The following is an 18,089-nucleotide window of genomic DNA, read 5'->3' as shown; positions in this document are numbered from 1 at the left end:
AATGAATATTCAAGCCTGATTTCCTTTAGGATTGACTGGTTTGTTCTCCTTGCAGTCCAAGGGACTCTCAAGAGTCTTCTCCAACACCACAGTTCAAAAGCATCAGCTTTCTTTATGGTCCAGCTCTCACACCTGTACATGACAACTGGAAAAACCATAGCTTTGACTAGATAGACCTTTGTTGGCAAAGTAATATCTCTGCTTTTTAATATGCTGTCTTGGCTGGTCACAGCTTTTCTTCCAAGGAGCAAGTGTCTTAATTTCATGGCTGCAGTGATTTTGGAGCCCAAGAAAAGAAAGTGTCACTGTTTCCATTGTTTCCCCATCTATTTGCCATGAAGTGATGGGACTGGATGCCATGATCTTAGTTTTTTGAATGTTGAGTTTTAAGCCAGATTTTTCACTCTCCTCTTTCACTTTCATCAAGAGGCTCTTCAGTTCCTCTTCACTTTCTGCCATAAAGGTGATGTCATCTGCATATCTGAGGTTATTGATATTTCTCCTGGCAATCTTGATTCCAGCTTGTGCTTCTTCCAGCCCAGCGTTTCTCATGATGTACTCTGCATATAAGTTAAATAAGCAGGGTGACAATATACAGCCTGTGCACTGGGAACCCAAATTCATGATTTGATTTACTGTGATATTTGCTTTATTGTGGTGGCCTGGAACGGAACCCAGTTATCTCTGAGGTCACTCATAGAAAGTACTAGACCTAGTGCTAGACCTAGTGAGCGCCCCATCTCTGTCTTGTCCTCTGGGTTGTGGATGCCCAGGAGGCAGCCTTGCCCCTCACTGTGTCACCGGTGCATAGTAGATCCTCAGGATGGTTTGACGGAAGGATCAAGGGTGAGATGCCCTTTGCAGCCTCAGGAGACCGCTGGAAACTGCGCCCCTGCTGGAAACTCAGCCAATTTCTGCTCATCCAGCAGCTGGCTGGTTGGTTTCCCCAAACCCTTGGCCCAGCAGCAGCTCCGGCCTCAGGACTTTGGGATACCCCTGGGGTTCACATTTCCCAAGTTTGCGGATCTGACATCCAGGACACACAGGCAGTCTTTATCAGGCTTTCCACTGTTTGCTGTCCTCACTGTTAGCCATTTCTTGGTGACAGTCTGCAGGCCCTTGAGGTACTCATTTCTTCCTCCTTCTCCGCCTCCTCTGAGGTCTCTTCTCCCCTCTGGGAGTTATTTGACTTGCATTCTTGCTTTCTGGGTCCTGCTGGTGGGCAGTGGGTGGCAGGTGTGTAAGAGGATACTTCAGGGCCTTAGGGGTCACCTGGTCATGCTCTCTGAGTTTACTGATGAGGACACAGATTCAGAGAGGAGAGACAGCTCCCCTGGGGATGCACAGCGAGTGAGGGACAGAACCAGGACTGGAGTCCAGGTCCTCTGGCTCCTGTTGTACACGCTGCACCCACTGAGGGCCTCTGGAGGGGGTGTGGAGCAGAATGCTCATGGGAAATTTGCTAGAGAAGGTGAATTTGAGTTGGATCTTAGAGGATGGATCAGCTTTGAACTGGAGGGTCTGGTGGCACTACTGGGGAAGGGACAGATGGGCTGGGGGCCAGTTCACTGAGACGCTCAGGAGAACATTTCCAAGCTCCCTCCCAGTCTGGTATCCTTGGGCAAACCCCACACCCTCTCTGAGCCGGAATCCTTTCCCATAAACGAGGAAAACCACACCTGCTTTGTAGGTCCTATTAACGAGCATAGTATTAATTACAGCTGACATTTATGGGGTGTTTACCTTGTGCTAGGCGCTGGGCCAAGTGGGCATCTGACATATATTATCTCATACAACTCTAACAGCAAACCCATACCTGACCTCACAGCAAACTCTGAATAAATCCTTTAAGAAGCATAGAAGTCACTTAGCGTAATTTCAGGCACATAACAACCACTTGGTAACTGGCATCAACAATGACAAGTAAGAATGACAGTATTTGGTCTCTTCCTGTGGCTCTATTTTCTTGCTTTTCCTCCTCCAGAACAGCCCGCTAAGAATCTTTTTGGAAGCAGCTGTCCTGGGATCTTCCCCCTCCAGGAAGACTTCCTGGACCAGCGTGGAATCTGTGGCTCTCCCTGGCCTTTCTCCCCTGAATCTGTGTCCTATTTGTGTGGGTCTTGGTGGTTCAGAGTGTGGGCCCAGGTCCCTGTTCCCCAGTCTGAAAGGTCCCACAATTTCCTCAGGGCAGGTGGCAGGGGGCAGGGAGGGGGGACTGGGTGCAAGGGAAGGGTGGTGGGGAGATTGGAATGGTGAACACAGCATGCCCCTGCCGCTACCCTCTCCTCTCCCTGATGGAGATGCTGCAACTCCACACAGGAAGTCTCTTGCCCAGGTCATGTAGGGATGCTGATCTTGCAGGTCCTCCAGACCAAGAGAAAGTGGTTGGACCCCAGCCACGAGTCCAGGGCAGCAACACAAAAATCAGACACCCGCTGCAGAGCTTTTCTTTTCATTTTTATTTTAAAGGAAAAAAAAAAAAAAAAAAAACCAGTGCAAAATCCCATTTTCCAGTGTCAGCCATGCCCACCCCCCACCCCCAGGTCAGTCCCCCTGGCTCAGGGCTGGACTCTTTTCTCCCACTCAGCACCCCCTCCCCTCTCATGCAACCCCGTAGGGGCTGGAGGCTCCACTTCCCTGGGGTGCTAGATCCCAGGGGGACTTGGGGGGAGGGGGGGTAAGAACTGGGGGGGGCAGCCCCTGGTCCGTCTGCCCCCACCAGGTCTCCAGCCATGGCACCAGGTACCCCTCTTGGCTCTCATTAACCCTCTCCTGATCATCCTACTAGCCCAGGGGGGTACTGATCTGGGGGAACCCTGTCCACACCCCTCTTTGCCCCGGGGCCGGCTCGGGGCTCTCCTCACTGAGGTTGGGGGGGAGTTCCCACCCACCCACCCTCCCTCCGTGGTGGCGGAGAGAGCGGTTAAGTCCCCAGGCTTAAATACCTTAATGAAAGCAGGGCATGGGGAAGGAAGTGGCTTTAGATCTAATAAATTATTAGCGTTTTTTTTTTTTAGTGTCCGTGGGGGGCCGGGCGGGCGGGGGCAGGGCGTGGCCGCCAGGGCCCTCCCTTCCCTTACTGGCGGATCTCGTTCTCTATGAGGCTGTCCTCACAAGACTGGAAGTCTGTGTCCGTGAGGCCGTCAGGCTGCATCAGCAGCTCCTCGTCTTGGGAGGAGGATGACGGGGGCTCGTCCCCCGAGCTCCCGGGACCCCCGTCCCCGTCAACTTCTGAGTCCTGCAGCACCTGAGCGATGTATTTCTGAAGGGGGAGAAGGGGGCGGGGTGTGAGCGTGGACAGCGGGCCCCTCGTGGGGAAGGGGGAGGAGGGTCTCCCGGACTTTGGGGGAGGGGTGGCAAGCTCCTTCCAGGGGGGGACATGGAGCAGAGCCCCCACCTGGTGGAACCAGATCCCCACCCCTGGGCTCTGGGACAAGCTCCCCAGTTCCTGGATGACTGACAGGACACCCAGCTTCGTGGGGAAGCCCTGCTTCTCCGTGCTTGGCCGTGGGGGCGGGGGGCACTCACCGCAGATTTGGGGACAGCGGCAGCATTGGGGGGCCGTCCATTGCTTCTGGGGTCCACGGAATCTGTCTCCGTGTGCTCAATCTTGAGGGGCCCAGAATGAGTCAGCGGGTAAGCGGGGAGGCTCTTGCCCTCAGCTTCCCACTCTCCCCCCCCCAGCCCGTGGATTCCGCCCTGGGCCGCCTCTCTGCCCCCACCCCGACCCACCTTGTAGTTGTGGGCACTGAGGTATTTGAAGTGTCCGAAGCAGACGTGGCAGAGACAGACGACAATGGTGATCACCAGGACGACGAATGTGAACATGGACGTGGGGGCTAGAAACCCTGGGGGGGGGGAAGGGCAGAGAAAGGGCTGCGACCTCTCCTCCAGGCGCCCCACCCAGGGGCTTCTGCTCCCTCCTGAACGCAGTCCCATGCTTCTACATGCTGTGGCTTCTCCTAGGCCCCCAGCCTGCGACCCCCCGGGGCCTCTGCCTGGACCCTGGTGGGAGTCTCCCCGGCCCCCGAGGGTGGGGGCGGCCCTCACCCGTGCGCATGGTGGAGAAGAACAGCAGCCAGAAGAGGCAGAGGATGGGTGCGGCCACCACCTGGTTGACGGCCCCAGAGTGGATCTTCTTGTCCAGCTTGGCCGGCAGGTAGGCGTAGTAGAGATTGTACCTGTCTACCAGGTGCTTCAGCAGCATGTACATGAGCCCTGGGGGAAGCCACACGGGCCCTGACCTCGGAACCAGTGCTGCTGGGCCTGCGTGTGTCTGTCACGGCTTGTCCCGGGCCTTTCAAGGTCACCGGAGGGCTGGCGCCCCGCTGCTTCTGCCCCAGGCCCAGTAGAGAATAGAGCCCCAAGCCCCTCACAGGACCACGGAACCCCAGCTTCCCCTGCTTCAAGCCCCTCAGTCTGCAGCCCCTCACCAGGAATTCCCTGTTAGAAATCTACTGGCTTTGGTCAGAAAGCACCCTCCTGCATGTTTTTTTTTCCTATCCCTGACCCTAAACAGAAGAGTGTAAGTTAGGTGGTAAAGTCTCTCTTCCTGGAGGCTGAGGGAATGGGGTGTTTCAAATGGGGACAAGGTGGTTAGTTTGGGAGTCTGGAGTCTTCAGTAACCAGGGAGGGATGTGAACAGATTAGGGTGTTAGTTGGGGGGAAAAGGACAGATGGGGGGAATGATGGGGGTGAAGAGAAACTTTGCTTAATTTTTTCAGAAAGAAGAGGGACTTGCCGAGGTCACATGGTGCAGCCACAGCAGGGTATTTCCATGAGCGGTAAGGACCCAAACCCTCCCTGAAACTCAAAGGTTTTTCCTGAGTGTACAGGGCTGTGTACAAGTGTGCCCGTGGATCCTGTGCATGACTGTGTGTGCACGTGGACTCCTCAGTGGGCATGTGATCTGTGTCTAAGTATACCCACTTGCGTGAAGGCACTGGGGTGAGGGAATATGGCCGTGTTGGGGAGATGTGGCCCAGGGACACAGCCAGCCTGAGCTGAGATGGCTTTACCCTCCTCCCCCCGAGGCCGAGCCCCAGATTGAGCCAGGGACCAGGCGGGAGGCCCGAGGGGCCGGTCTCCCAGCCGGGGCCCTGTCCACTCTGGTGGCCTGCCTTGCTAGAGTGGAGCGGGAGAGGTCCTGGGTCCCCCCGAGCAGGGCCCAGGTCCCGGCGCGGCGGTGCCTACCGAAGGGCACGATGATGGGGCAGGTGATACTGTAGGTCATGACCACCGTGAAGACGCACATCATCCAAGCGTAGGCTGCGCCAAACTGGAACTCGTAGGCCTGATGCTGGGGGGGAGATGGGCAGGAGGGTCGCTCAGGGAGGGGAGGGGAGGGGAGGGGAAGACTGGAGGGGCTCAGGCAGGTGGGAGGAGGGAAAGGGACAGGAACTCTGGGGCCAGGAAAGAAGCCAGGGGTGGGAAGGGAACCCAGCGTCCAGGGCAGGGCAGGGCAAAGCCGATGGAGAGAGAGGGGCTGTGGCTGAGACAGAGGTCAGGGTGGGTACGGTGATGGGGGCTGGGGAGGGGCCTTCGAGGGATGAGGGGCTGGCGGGTTGGTGGGCTTGGGAATTGGATGCCCAGAGCCTTCTGTGTGGGATTAAGGCAGAGGGACCCTGGGTCTAGATCCAGACCTCCCCCAGTTCCCATCACAGAACACTAGACTGCCAGAACTGGAGGGGCCTTTAGGGTTGGCTACGCTATGTCACTGTACGCACAGGAAAACTGAGGCCCCAGACGGGAAGGGGGAGACTGAGGGCCATGGAACGCGGCTCCCCAGGTCCCGGCCCCCTGGGGACCCCACACTCTAGCACGGCTGCTGCAGTTTCTGGTTTGGCCACCAGGGGGTGCTGTGCGGGCCGCGGCTGCCCCGGGCGGCCCTACCCGCTTCACGTTGCGCCTCTCGGCGGCCGAGCGCGCCAGGCAGAGCCGGATCATGTACATGAGCAGGCCCGGGATGCGCAGCAGGTCCATGGCGTTGCCGATAAAGGCGGAGGCAATGACGTAGTTCACGAAGAAGGCGCCGTTGTCGGGCAGGAACACGCACCTGCGGGCACCAGGTGCTCCAGCTCTGCACTCTTGGGGGACCCAGAGGCCCCCTGCCCACTGCCAGTGTGCCAGCACCCCCAAGGTGCCTTTTTCCACGTGGACCCTCCAGCTGAGCCCTCAAAGCACCCATGTCTCAGGGCCCCCTGCCGAAGATAACCTCAGTGTGTGTGAGCCCAGAGGCACCCCTAGAACTTGTGCCACATAAAGACCCCTGGACAGAGTGCTAGAGACCCCTAAGGAGACCAGTGTTCAGGGTATGATTCTGGAGATCTCCATGGCCAAACCCCTCCCTGTGAGCCCCAGGAACACCCCAAAGGTTCCCTGCCTTAGATCTTAATTTAACCCAGAGTAACCCCCAGAGTATGAGCCTCTGACACCTCCAGAACTCAAGCTCCGGAGACCCTCCCCCAGAAGTCTTCAGAGGGCAGGAGCCCAGGGACCTTTGTCGGTACCCACGATACCCTAAATGTGCGCCCAAGGTAACTACAGATGGCCTAGAGCAAGACCCCTAGAGCCTGCTCCCACATAAACAGCCATGGCACGTGTCCCCCAAGACCCCCTCACAGAGATTCCCAGGGAAGGGGTCCCATAGAGAACTGCACAGTCACACCTCTGGGTACCAGCCTGAGACTTCAGTGGTGTTCCCAGAGCTTGTGCCCCAGAAGCACCCCAAGGTGTGAGCCCCAGAGTCCTCCATGGTCATTTTGAGTGAGGTGTGAGCCCAAGAGCCTTCCAGAGACTCAAAGGGGTGGCACCTGAGACCTTTAGGGAGTCCCCTAGGAACCCTCACATCACTCCCAGAGCACAACCAAGACCCCATTATAGACCTTTCCAAACCCCCTGAGTGAAGCTCCAGCTCCCACAGTTAGTCCCGGGATACAAGCCCCAAAGCCCACCATAGAACCCCACCCGAGTGTAGGCCCGAAAGCCCCAAATACACCAAGGCTGACCTCAGAATCCAGAGAGGTTCCCAGCACAGACCCACGGACATCCCATGTATGCACCCAAGACAGCCTGTGGGGGCGACCTTTGGGATGACCCCGCCTGACCGTGATATAAGCCCCTCCTCCTCCCCACCGCAGGGGTGGGTGCTTTGCTCCACCCACCCATGGGGTAATACCCACCCCCCTAATCTTGTCTCCTTCCCTGGGGACCCTTGTCACTCACTCAAACCGGATGGCTGCCTCAGCCAAGAATTTCTTGTCAAAGAGCCAGCGGAAGAAGAGGTCCAGGCTGGGGAGTGGAGGGGAGGAGATGGAGGCGTCCAGAACACCAGAGGAGGGAGCGTCCCACCCAGGAGCTCCGAGGACGTGCCCCAGACCTGGGGCCCCTGGCTGCTCCCCCTCTCGCCGTCCCCCGCCCCGGCTCCCACCCCTTCCTCCGAAACCCACCTGCTCAGTCCCAGCGAGGGCAGGAGCAGAACCATGAAGATGAGGAAGGTATAGCACTTGTGCATGGTGGTCCTGTTCTCCCCGGAGCTGGGGGGGCGGGGGGGGGCAGAGGTCAGGCGAGCCGGTCCCGTGCCTGCTCCCCCAAGCTCCTGCGGTCCCGGGAGGATCCCCAGCCCTCCGCTGCCAGCGCTGGGACTGCTGGGGTGGGGAGTCTGAAGGTGGAGGGTGTCTGCCCAGGAGTGCGCGCTGTGTGTGTGTGTGTGGGGGGGGTCTCACCGTGTCCAGTGGGCTTCGAAGAAGGCAGAGTAGTAGACGATGGTGGGGAGCAGGGCCGAGAAGCACCACAGCAGCAGCGTGGGGAAGAACTGCGTGATGATGGGGTTCTGCAGAGGGCAGTGGGGCAGATGCGTCAGGCAGGGGCGGTCTAGTGGGCCCAGCTGACGAGGCTTACCTGCCCCCCTCCTCCACTGAGCCCTGGGCCCCCCCACCCCACCCCAGCCCCCAGGGCCTCATCGGAAGTCCAGAACATTGGGACTTCCCTAGGGGGAAGTCCCACCACGCCTTGCAGTGCAGGGGTAGCAAGTTCAATCCCTGACTGGCGAACGAATATCCCACACGCCTCAGAGGAACTAAAAGCCTGCATGCTCTGGAGAGCGAGTGCCACAACTAGAGAATCTGCGCACCGCAACGAAAGACCCCGCGTGACGCGATGAAGCTCCAGCGTGCCACAACAAAGACCCGACGCAGCCAAATGAATGAATAAGCCCAGAGCCTCTGGGGGCCAGGGCCATCTGTACAACCCCTGTGTGAACTGTATTAGTAGTTAGCATTTCTGAACACCTACTATGTGCCGAGCACTGATGATGGACTTTTTCTTTTTTTTTTTTAGGCAACAGAAAATATAAAAATATGGAACGCTTCACAAATTTGCATGTCATCCTTGCGCAGGGGCCATGCTAATCTTCTCTGTATCGTTCCAATTTTAGTATATGTGCTGCCAAAGCGAGCACTGGACTTTTTCTTGATCATGTGCTTTTCATGCATTAATTCTTACAATAATGATATTACCTCATTTTAAAAATGAGTAACCTGAGGCAAAATGAGATTCAATAAATGAAATAGTAAGAAGTCCGGTTGGGGGGGGTGGATTTGAAACCAGGCAGCCTGGGTCTTATCTGTTATGCTATTATCACCCAGTGATTTCCAAAGTGCCTTCTCGTGAACTTTGAGGTTCCCAGGAGGCTTGTAGGGGGCGTGAGAACAGAGCAGCAGAAGCTCCCCCTACCCACCACCACCACCACTGCCATCTGAGTGACCCTGCTTTTCCACACTGAGTTTCATGTAAGATTTCTTTGGATAAAGGGCATCAGAATCCAAGTTTGGAGGCCAAAGATCTGGTCTGGCCCTTCATGCTTTGGTTGGAGAGATTGAGTGGAGAAGGACCTGGTTTGAGGTCACATGATTAGTCAGGGATGGACCCCGGCTCTCTCTTCCTGGGGAGCCCCTCTAGGTGAGTGTGAGGGAGGCCTCTCCTGGTGAAAGGTGGCAGGGAGCCCGAGGGAGGAGCACAGAGGGGGCTGCAGCCCACGGTCGTGTAGGACCTTCTTAGCAGGGCTGCGCTGGAAAAGCAGGACAAGGGCTTGGCTGGGCAGGACGGAGGTTGGTTCCACGTCCCTCACTTGCCCTGGCCAGTGGGGGTCGGGGGCCTGGGGTCTGTGTCTTGGCGCACCGTGTAGAGGGTTGGGGTGTGGACCTTACATTGAGGTACTCCACAGGCTTGGTGACATTGAACTTGTCCATGGTGGTGATGATGATGGCCGGGGTGGTGAGGAAGAAGAGCAGGATGAAGAGGACGACATTGATGACCAGGCAGCGGAGCCACCAGATGAAGCCGCGGATGGAGAGGTGCTCCCTGGGAGGGTGGAGGCGTCACTCTGGGGCTGGACGCCTGACCCGACCCCAGAGGCACCTTGGACCTCCCCTCCTCCCGTGCCCCACTGTGGCCCCTTCTGGCCCCACGGAACCACCCCAGCGCCATCCCCCTCTGCTCACCAGTAGATGTTCTGGGGGTCGGGGGCGTAGGACACTGTCCAGTTGGAGATGTGTAGAGACTCGCTGCAGGACGAGGAGCGGGGCTCCCCGCGGCACGTGCAGCCCTGGCACTTACACACGTTGAAGTCCTTCAGGATGCTGGGGAGGGGGGCACGGTTACCGGGGACCCAGAGCCCCAGCCGGTCCCTCGGGGCTGGGGCGGGCGGGTGGGGCTCACATAGCCGTGATGGTCTCGTTGTGGAAGGTGACGAAGGCCATGCCGAGGGGCTTCTCGTTCACTTTCTCCTTCTCCCGCTTGTAGTCCTCCTTCAGCTTCTGCTCCAGCTTCGTGTAGTACTCGATGGCCTCCACCTGCCAGGACGGATGGGCGAGGTGGGGCCTTGGTCAAGCCACCCGTCCCCTCCCTTCACCCAGCAGGCCCCGCCCGGAGCCGACTGCAGCCTGGACACTGCCTTAAGCACTCCGTTCACTCGCTTCTCCTCACAAGCACCCTGAGAGGTGGGTACAAGTAGCCCTGTATTACAGATGAGGAAACTGAGGCACGGAGCGGTCCAGAAACTTGCTGAAAGCCAAGGAGCTAGTAAATTCAGCAAGCTGGCCTCTTGGCTGATCTCTTCTGATTTGGGTTTTGAAAACTTGGTTGCTATAGTTATAGGGAACAGACTCAACAGCGGGACTAGGGCTTCCAGGATGCAGGAACAGATGGGGACGTGCTGAGGGAGGGGCTGCCCTACCTGTGGTCCTCACTCCAGCTCTGCTTCCTCTGGGGACCTCTTGACCTTGGGGTATTTATGTGCAAGGCCTGCTTGTGTGTGGGTGGGTGTTCTGAGGTTGCAGGACAGGCCTAACTGGGGGGTGCATCCGTCTCCGCTGTGACCTACCTCCCCAGGACCTCCCATCCTCCCCTAGCCATCCGGAGCTGGGGGGCCCTGAGGCCTGAGCCGAGCCCAGGATGACCCATACCTGCTCGCAGCCGCGCACCACGCAGCAGCAGAGATGGCCACAGGGCTTGGGGTTGATCATGGTGGGGACGTTGTCCTTGCTCTGGAGGTTTGTGAAGTAGAGTTTCCCCCGCTCGGCCTTCTTTCTGTGGGACCCAGGCGCCTGGTCACCCACCGCCCAGCTGGGTCTGCTGGAGGATGGGTAGTGGCCCAGCTCGGGGGTCATGGAGTCCACTCCCCAACGACAAGAGCCACTGGGCTCTTGGGTTTGTTCAAGGTGCATGGTTCAGACATGTCCCCAGTCCAGGGTCTCCCCACCATGCCCTGAGGGCCAGAAGTTCTTCCCATAGCCTAAATTTCTCACACTGTAGCAGAGGAAGGGTACGTCTTCAAATGGGGGGGGGGGCAGTGGAACCCCTTCCTCTAACCTCCAGGACTTGCTCTTTCCAGAGCTGAACTGACAGGTGCTCCGGGGTGAATTAAAATCAAATGCCCTGGGAAACAACTGGAAGGGGAGCCAGACTCCTGAGTGGCAGCCAAGATGCCCCCCACGGTGGGCAGGGGGCCCTAGGATGTTGCCCTCCCACCCCCAGCCCCACTACCTCTCTGCATCGAGGAACATCAGACGAGCCACGTTGTAACACGGGCGGGCTTCCAGAACCGTGCAGTTGGGATAGGCCTCCCTGAAACATAGTCCACCGTCACCCTCGGCAGGGACCCTGCCCCGCCTTGTCCCCAACTTTCCTCCATGACCCCATCACCTTCAAGACACACAGCCCCAATTCAAGCTCCCTCTTTCTGAGTCTGCAAAGCCGACGGTTCCAGAGAATAAAACTTTGAAATTGCTCCTTCTGTTTATCCGAGTGGGGGGAGTGTGCACAGGTAAGCCTGGGCACGGACCCAGATGAGAGCGCATACTCACAGGGTGCCGGGGACACCACAGTTGTGGTCTGATGCTTGTCTGGGGCTGGGGACTTTATGTGGAGAGAAACTGCCTTTAGTCACGGTTGTGCACTTAACCCTGTTCCCAGGAGACCTGGTGACAGTTTAACACTTAGCCTTGACCATCGACTGATCCTAACCAACCCACAGCCCCAGGCTACAGAATGGTCTCTGGCGCAAAAATGACCAGAGGTTGATCCTGAAACCTGACCTGAGATGGACCTCTAAACACTGACCAGAGACTGATCCATTATCCCGACCCAACTGACCCATAACCCAGACCCAAGACTGACCCTCTAACCATGAGCCCAGGTTGACTCCACCTTGACTTGAGACTGACCAGACAGACTCTTCAGTAGCTGGTACCCAGCAGGGCTTCAGGGAGGCTTAGAGTCTGCATGGAAGAACACTTCCTTTTTCATCCTGATAACACACTGCTCCCTGATCCTAATCCCTAATCTAGACAGAGGTCCTGCCTTTTTTTGGCTTGTTTAATATTTAAAGAAGGAAATACCAAGTGTTAAAAATGTGGAGACATGATTCTAAAGTAACAAGATGGACCTCACAAACCCATGAGAATTTGGGAACTTAAATCTGGGATGGTGTCCTTGAAAGGCACTTCCCAGGAGGCTCCGGACTCTTCCCCTGACACTGGATATAGGATAAGAATAGTGGGTGTGTGCTCAGTTGTGTCCAACACATTGCGACCCCATGGACTACAGCATGTCAGGCTGCTCTGTCCGTGGGATTTCCCAGGCAAGAATACTGGAGTGGGTTGCCGTTCCCTTCTCCAGGGGATCTTCCCCACCCAGGGATCGAACGCAAGTCTCTTGCCTCTGCTGCACTGGCAGGCAGATTCTTTACCACTGTGTCACCTGAGAAGCCCCCTGACACTGCTGTTGCTCAAACCATTTTAGGTTCATCTTTGGAAGGGTTGTCAGCCCTGTGGCAGGCTAAGTCCTTATTTTCACCCAGCTAATCTCTAATCCCTCTTATCCCTACCACACAGGTTCCCTGATTTTGCACACAGGTTATCCCCTGATTCTTCTGGGTTAGTTCTCCAATCCAGATAGACCCCAGGCCTGGAACCCAGACCCTGGCGGATACTGACAATAGCAGGGGCTCCACAAGGACGAGGGCTGCCTCCTGCTCAGCACCATATACCCAGGTGCTGGGTCAACAGCCCTCACGCAGTCAACAGCCTTCACATAGTAGGTGCTCAATAAACACCCCACTGTGCTGTGCTGAATGGATGGGTCAATGAAATAATGCTCACCATGATGCTAAAAACTCCAATGAGGACTGCAGTCTCTCCAACCCCTGCTTATAGGCTGATCGCTAATTTTTTTACATTATTTTTATTTATTTTTTATTTTTACATTATTTTATTTATTTGGCTGCATCGAGTCTTTGTTGCAGTGTAGTGTGAGGGCTCTCTAATCACAGTGCATGGGCTTAGTTGCCCCATAGCATGTGGAATCTTAATTCCCCAGTGAGGGATTGAACCTCTGTCCCCTGAACTGGAAGGTGGATTTTTAACCTCTGGACCACCAGGGAAGTCCCCCTGACCATTAGTTTTTTTATTTTAAAAAATAAATTTATTTATTTTAATGCGAGGATAATTAACTTTACAATATTGTGATGGTTTTTGCCAACGACCACCAATTTTAGTTGGGCTGTTTCCTAAACAATATCACAGACTGACCCCTGAAACAAATATCTTGGACTGTGAGTTCCTCATGGACATGACTCAAGTCTGGCTCTTCTTTGTCCCCCTGGGACGAAGCACATAGTAGGTGTGTGACAAATGTGTGCTGGATCCATGGATGCTCGACTCACAGGGTTCATTCCCTCACTGTGCACAGGGCTCTGCTCTAAGGTCACTCTGTCAGAGCCCCTTCTGCCCACTCCATCGGAAACAGCAACCCTCCAAGACCCCTCCCTCTGCCCCTCTCCCTGCCCTGGTTTTCTTCTAAGCACCCACCCCTACCTGCCAAGTTCACTTCTTTGCCATCTGGTTCTCCCTATTAGAATACAAGCAAGTGAGGGCAGGTTTCCTGCCATACCCCCAGGTTCCTGCTCCAGTGTGACACAAGATGCTCAAAAGATACCCGATATTGGGACTTCCCTGGTGGTGCAGTGGCTAAGACTCTGCACTCCCAATGCATGGGGCCCGGGTTCAATCCCTGGTCAGGGAACTAGATTCCACATACCACAACTAAGACCCCGTGCAACCGAATAAATACATAAGTAAAAGTCAAGTCAGTCAAGTCGCTCAGTCGTGTCCGACTCTTTGCGACCCCATGGACTGTAGCCTACCAGGCTCCTCTGTCCATGGGATTTTCCAGGCAAGAGTACCAGAGTGGGTTGCCATTTCCTTCTCCAGAGGATCTTCCCGACCCAGAGATCGAACCCGGATCTCCCTCATTGTAGGCAGGTGCTTTTACCGTCTGAGCCACAAGGGAAGCCCACATAAGTAAAAGAAAGGGTCAATTAAAAAAAAAGAGCTATCTCCTTAAAAAAAAAAAAAAAGATACTTGTATAGACAAGTTACTAAAGGACTTGTCTATACAAGCTGACAGCTGACTCCATTTGGATGGTAACATTAAGATGTCACTTAATTCTCAGCACACACTGTCCTTAATCTTGACCCAGCCTGCCCCCTAATGCTGAGTACAGCTTGAACTCCAGATGGGACCCCAAATTGTTCTCTCATACTGACCAATGATTGATGAGCTAATTATAGCTGTCGTTCTGTAAACTGTGGGTGGGCAGGACCTGTTTCTAATTGATTTATGCCTGGCACACAGCAGGTGACCAATAAATGCACGTTGAATAAAAAAGAACATTCACTCGAAAACCCTGGTCACAGACCAGTCATTCTGTAACACAAGAGCCTGGGATCCGACCCCAATCCCATCCTGATCCAGGGCAGCAACTGACTGCTCATCCAGGCCAACTGACCTCACTAAATCCTGATCCTCACCAAGACTGAGCCCTGACCCAGACCACCAATGGCCTTAGTCAGGACCACCGGCCAACTCCTAATACTGTCCCCAGACCAATCTCTAAGCAGACCCTGGACTGGCCCCTAAAGCTGGCCTCTGCCCTGCGAAGCCCTGAGAACTCAATGGTCCTGCACTCATTTCTGTAGCCCCCAGGCTACCACATGGACCTCAACAGCGCCTGAGAACATCTGCTGAGTGGACAGATGGACAGATGCTGTATACAGACTGTTCTGGCCACTGGAGATGGATTTCCTTCCCTTTACTAAGACAGACTTCTGGCTGAAAAGCACCTCAGAGAACATGCAGCCCAGCTCTCTTGGGCTCCCTGAGGATGCGTGGAAAGCTGAGAACCTTCTCCCTGCCAGTCCGCGTGCACACAGTCTCCAGAACACTATGTACAATTCTGAGAAGGCCATATCCTCAAGGGCCCATGGACCCAGGGTCAACAAACCATGACCTGGTTCAAGCCAGGACGAGGAAAGGCCCAGGGACTCACTTGGCAAGTATTTCTCCAGCTCTTTGAGGGACCTGAAGTCCAGCCCAACTACTAGAATTCTTCCTTAGCATAACCCCCTACTCTGCACCACAACCCCTGAGCACCCCCAGAGAGAGAGGCCTCCGACAATGCTCTTGGAGCTGGAAGAAGGCAAAGAAGGGTCCACGGGTCCTGGGGTTGCGGAGGGGGGAGGAGCTACTCACTCAAAATGCTTCTTGATCTTCTCTGACTCTGCATATTTGGAGATTCCGTTGATGAAAAGAGTCCGCTTCACCTGGGGAGTGAAGGGGGCCAGTTTGCCTTCCTGAGGCTCGACCCTCGACACAGAGAGGGGGTGGGGAACGGGGGAGCAGAGAGGGGCAGGTGGGTGGGAGCAGACCTCAGGATAAGCCAGGGGGCAGTGTTTCTAATAGAAATCAGACAGTGAGCAGAGTGAAAGCCCCCTGGCCTCTTGCTCCCTGAGGGCTTATGGGGGCGCAGAGCAGGTGCTACTTGCAGATCCTCAGTGAGGCCCCAGCACGGTGGGTGGCATGGAGTAGGTGTTCAGTACTGGTTTGGGGAATAAATATAGGAGAAGAGGGGCAATCACTCCTACAGCCATTTCCTGCCCTGGGGCCTCCTATGCATGGCCTCACCTCATCCCCCACCTTGGGAGAGGGACCGTTCTCACCTCTTACAGAGGAGGGGGCTGAGCCTGGGGGAGGTGACTTAACCGGCAGGAGCTGCTGAGCCAGTATTCAAAGCCAGCTGGCCTCACCCAGGGGCTGACCACATCTTAGGACTTAGCAGGAGAGTCCCTGGAGGGTGGGCTGGGGGCGGGCCTGGCTCCGCTGCACACTCACCAGGTCGTCCTCCTTGTAGCGCATTTTCGAGGTGTGTCTGCGCATGCTGTAGACGGTCAGCAGCAGGTACAGGAAGGCAAAGGAAGTGTGCAGCCATAGCAGGTTGTTCCTGGCGGGACAGAGGGGTGAGTGGGGCCACCAGGGCTGGGAACACTCTCAAACACCCTAAACCTGCCAGTGTTCATGAAACCCTGGTGGACTCCCCTAGTGGTCCAGTGGTGAAGAATCCGCCTGCCAGTGCAGGGGACACAGTTCGATCCCTGCTCTGGGAAGATTTCACACGCTGTGGGCACTGCAGGGCAACTGAGCCCATGCGCCACACCTACTAAGCCCACATTCTAGAGCCTGTGCTCCCCAACGAGAGAAGCCACAGAAGCACAACTAGAGTAGCCCTTGCTCGCCACAACTAGAGAAAGCCCGCACACCGCGATGAAGACCCAGCACAGTCAAAAATAAATGAGTATTAAAAACAACAACCCTGGTACAGGGCCCCTTTAGAGCCATGGGTCTTCTGACACCCTCCCAAGGCAGGCCCCACATTCCACATTCTGACCCCAAGACTGTCCCATTCCAACCGCACTGTGCCCAAGAGGTCATCTCTTCACGCCCTCCCTGCTGGGTACACTGCCCTCCAGCCACCACCAGCCAGTCCTCCCTGGGGTCCTCTCCTTCTGGCTCCATCCCAAGCCCTCAAGGCCCCACCGTCATCTCTGCAGCCTCAGTACCTCTCCTCCGAACACCTCCCCCTTTTCCTCCGTTCCCCATTCCTGCCCAGACTCTGCCTGCAGACCCAGGCCTTGCTGACCAGCTTCCCACTCTTACCCTGATTTCAAGTTGGCAATGGTGGTTCTCCCGAAGCTGTAGGCATTGTTCTCTGGGGGGTGGGACGAGGGAGAGGATGACGGAGGGGTCAGGGCACGTCCCCTTCCGTCCCCTCCTCTTCCCACTGTGCCCGTCCTGGCCCTCACTGACCCAGCAGGTCCCCTGAGAAGTTGACGGGCAGCACGATGCCTACAGAGAGAACACCCACGGCCACCAGCAGCCCGATGATGTGCCGCTGGAAGGACAGGTAGTGCACCGCGTCGCCTCCACATTTATCCCGGATCTCGTCATCCCTGCGGGCACCGGGGACAGGGGGATGCGGTGAGGACCAGCGCGCCGCAGGGGCCAGGGCTCATCTGCCCTGGCCCACCCCAGCCCATGTCCACCCTGGCCCTGGCTGATCTGGCAGCAGGATGGGGTTGAAAGAGGGGAGGGGGGCTCTGGGTCCCCCATGTCCTGGGAGGGGAGGGAGGAGGAAGTGAGAGGGAAGGGGAGGGAGAAGGAAGGATGCAGGGAGAAGGGGAGGGAAAGAGAAAAGAGAGGAGGAGGAGAGGGATGGGGGAGAGAGACAGAGAGAAGAAAAAGAAGGCAGACTGCAGAGAGGAAGAGCAGCAAGTGGTGGGGAGAAACGAAAGGGAGAGGACAACCCGAGGAGGGTGGACAAAGACGGTGGCAGGAGACAGAGGCGGGAGGGCGGAGGGAGGTCTGGGAAGCAGTGGTGCCTTAGTGGTGCTCCCCCTTAGATTTGGGGAGCCCTGGGGGCCTATGGGCCAGGGCGGTGGTGGTGCTGACCTGTCCCGGCTTCCTGCCTCTCTCAAGGCTCACTGCCTGCCTGCCGCACTCTGGCTCCATCTCCTGACTTCTGCCTGCTGGATACTGGCTCCTGCCTGCAGCTGGCTGGCTGCCCCCAGCCTGCCTGTTGCCCCCACCCGCTGGCTGCACATGGCTGAGGCGGCAGCGCCAGCCCCTGCTTGCACAGGGCAGCAGGGGCAGGGAGAGCTGAGGGCAGAGCAGTCCCCCCCAGGCAGGGGCGGGGGGGCACAGGAGACTTTTGGGGGGTAAAGTGAGCCCGGCTCAGAGGAACAGCAGGGGCCTGGGCCCCCGGAGGAGGGAGGTGGGTGCTGGCTTGGCTAGGAGCGCTAAGGCCCTCAGAGATGCCGGCCTCTGGACTTGGTAGGGAGATGACAGGTCTGCTGTTTCTCTCTTTCTTTAGAGCTTGAAGACCGTTCACTTACTTTATCCTGAAGATGGCTGTCAGCCAGGAACAGAAACCCTGGAGGGTGCAGAGGGCTGTCAGCTGGTGTCCGCATCCCACCACCCCCCGCCGCCCCTGAGCCTCCCTTCCCCTCCCAGCCGCCCTCCTTACCCGATCCCGACCTCATGACCACCTCCAGGCTGTGGCTCACCTTGTCACAGCTCCCACAGCCCCCAGAGAAACCAGCTCATCCCAGAGAGGGGCGAGGAGAGGTGCCTGCCCTCAGGGAGGAAGAAGGACCAAGGCCACATGGGGTCACCTGTGGACTCTTGGGCTCAGAGTG

At 56.7% G+C, this 18,089-nt stretch overlaps 1 protein-coding gene, 1 long non-coding RNA gene and 1 other non-coding gene across 6 annotated transcripts in view; 1 reads left to right on the top strand and 2 right to left on the bottom strand.

The window, feature by feature from the left end:
- Nucleotides 1-2,444: 2,444 nt before the first annotated feature.
- Nucleotides 2,445-18,089, bottom strand: part of TMEM63B (transmembrane protein 63B) — a 25,585-nt gene continuing 9,940 nt past the window's right edge. For 2 of the 4 annotated variants that reach the window (XM_081518910.1, XM_081518911.1), the window contains exons 6-24: nucleotides 17,787-17,824; nucleotides 16,702-16,844; nucleotides 16,552-16,603; nucleotides 15,730-15,838; nucleotides 15,091-15,161; nucleotides 11,044-11,124; nucleotides 10,464-10,587; nucleotides 9,718-9,851; nucleotides 9,501-9,638; nucleotides 9,207-9,360; nucleotides 7,725-7,831; nucleotides 7,449-7,535; nucleotides 7,225-7,290; nucleotides 5,893-6,055; nucleotides 5,194-5,299; nucleotides 4,051-4,218; nucleotides 3,733-3,848; nucleotides 3,529-3,609; nucleotides 2,445-3,262 (exon numbers count right to left, since the gene is read on the bottom strand). In XM_081518910.1, coding sequence (XP_081375036.1) covers nucleotides 3,077-3,262; nucleotides 3,529-3,609; nucleotides 3,733-3,848; nucleotides 4,051-4,218; nucleotides 5,194-5,299; nucleotides 5,893-6,055; nucleotides 7,225-7,290; nucleotides 7,449-7,535; nucleotides 7,725-7,831; nucleotides 9,207-9,360; nucleotides 9,501-9,638; nucleotides 9,718-9,851; nucleotides 10,464-10,587; nucleotides 11,044-11,124; nucleotides 15,091-15,161; nucleotides 15,730-15,838; nucleotides 16,552-16,603; nucleotides 16,702-16,844; nucleotides 17,787-17,824 — 2,124 coding nt within the window. In that variant the 3' untranslated portion in view covers nucleotides 2,445-3,076. Of the gene's footprint in view, nucleotides 3,263-3,528; nucleotides 3,610-3,732; nucleotides 3,849-4,050; nucleotides 4,219-5,193; nucleotides 5,300-5,892; nucleotides 6,056-7,224; nucleotides 7,291-7,448; nucleotides 7,536-7,724; nucleotides 7,832-9,206; nucleotides 9,361-9,500; nucleotides 9,639-9,717; nucleotides 9,852-10,457; nucleotides 10,588-11,043; nucleotides 11,125-15,090; nucleotides 15,162-15,729; nucleotides 15,839-16,551; nucleotides 16,604-16,701; nucleotides 16,845-17,786; nucleotides 17,825-18,089 lie in introns of all 4 variants that reach the window. The other 2 variants (XM_081518908.1, XM_081518909.1) reach the window with 1 other exon arrangement.
- LOC145519220 (U6 spliceosomal RNA) lies at nucleotides 8,352-8,458 on the bottom strand. The gene has a single exon (XR_014063638.1). It is a non-coding gene; the product is annotated as a U6 spliceosomal RNA (small nuclear RNA).
- On the top strand, nucleotides 9,224-11,287 carry LOC145516927 (uncharacterized). Its single transcript, XR_014061864.1, has 2 exons — nucleotides 9,224-9,998; nucleotides 10,892-11,287. It is a non-coding gene; the product is annotated as an uncharacterized LOC145516927 (long non-coding RNA).

The sequence above is a fragment of the Giraffa tippelskirchi genome, chromosome 8 (assembly GCF_054371585.1).
Source record: "Giraffa tippelskirchi isolate mGirTip1 chromosome 8, T2T-mGirTip1v1.2.pri, whole genome shotgun sequence".
NCBI classification, from domain to species: Eukaryota; Metazoa; Chordata; class Mammalia; order Artiodactyla; family Giraffidae; genus Giraffa; species Giraffa tippelskirchi.
Note: the sequence above shows the minus strand (reverse complement) of the source record. Positions and strands in the feature narration are given on the sequence as shown.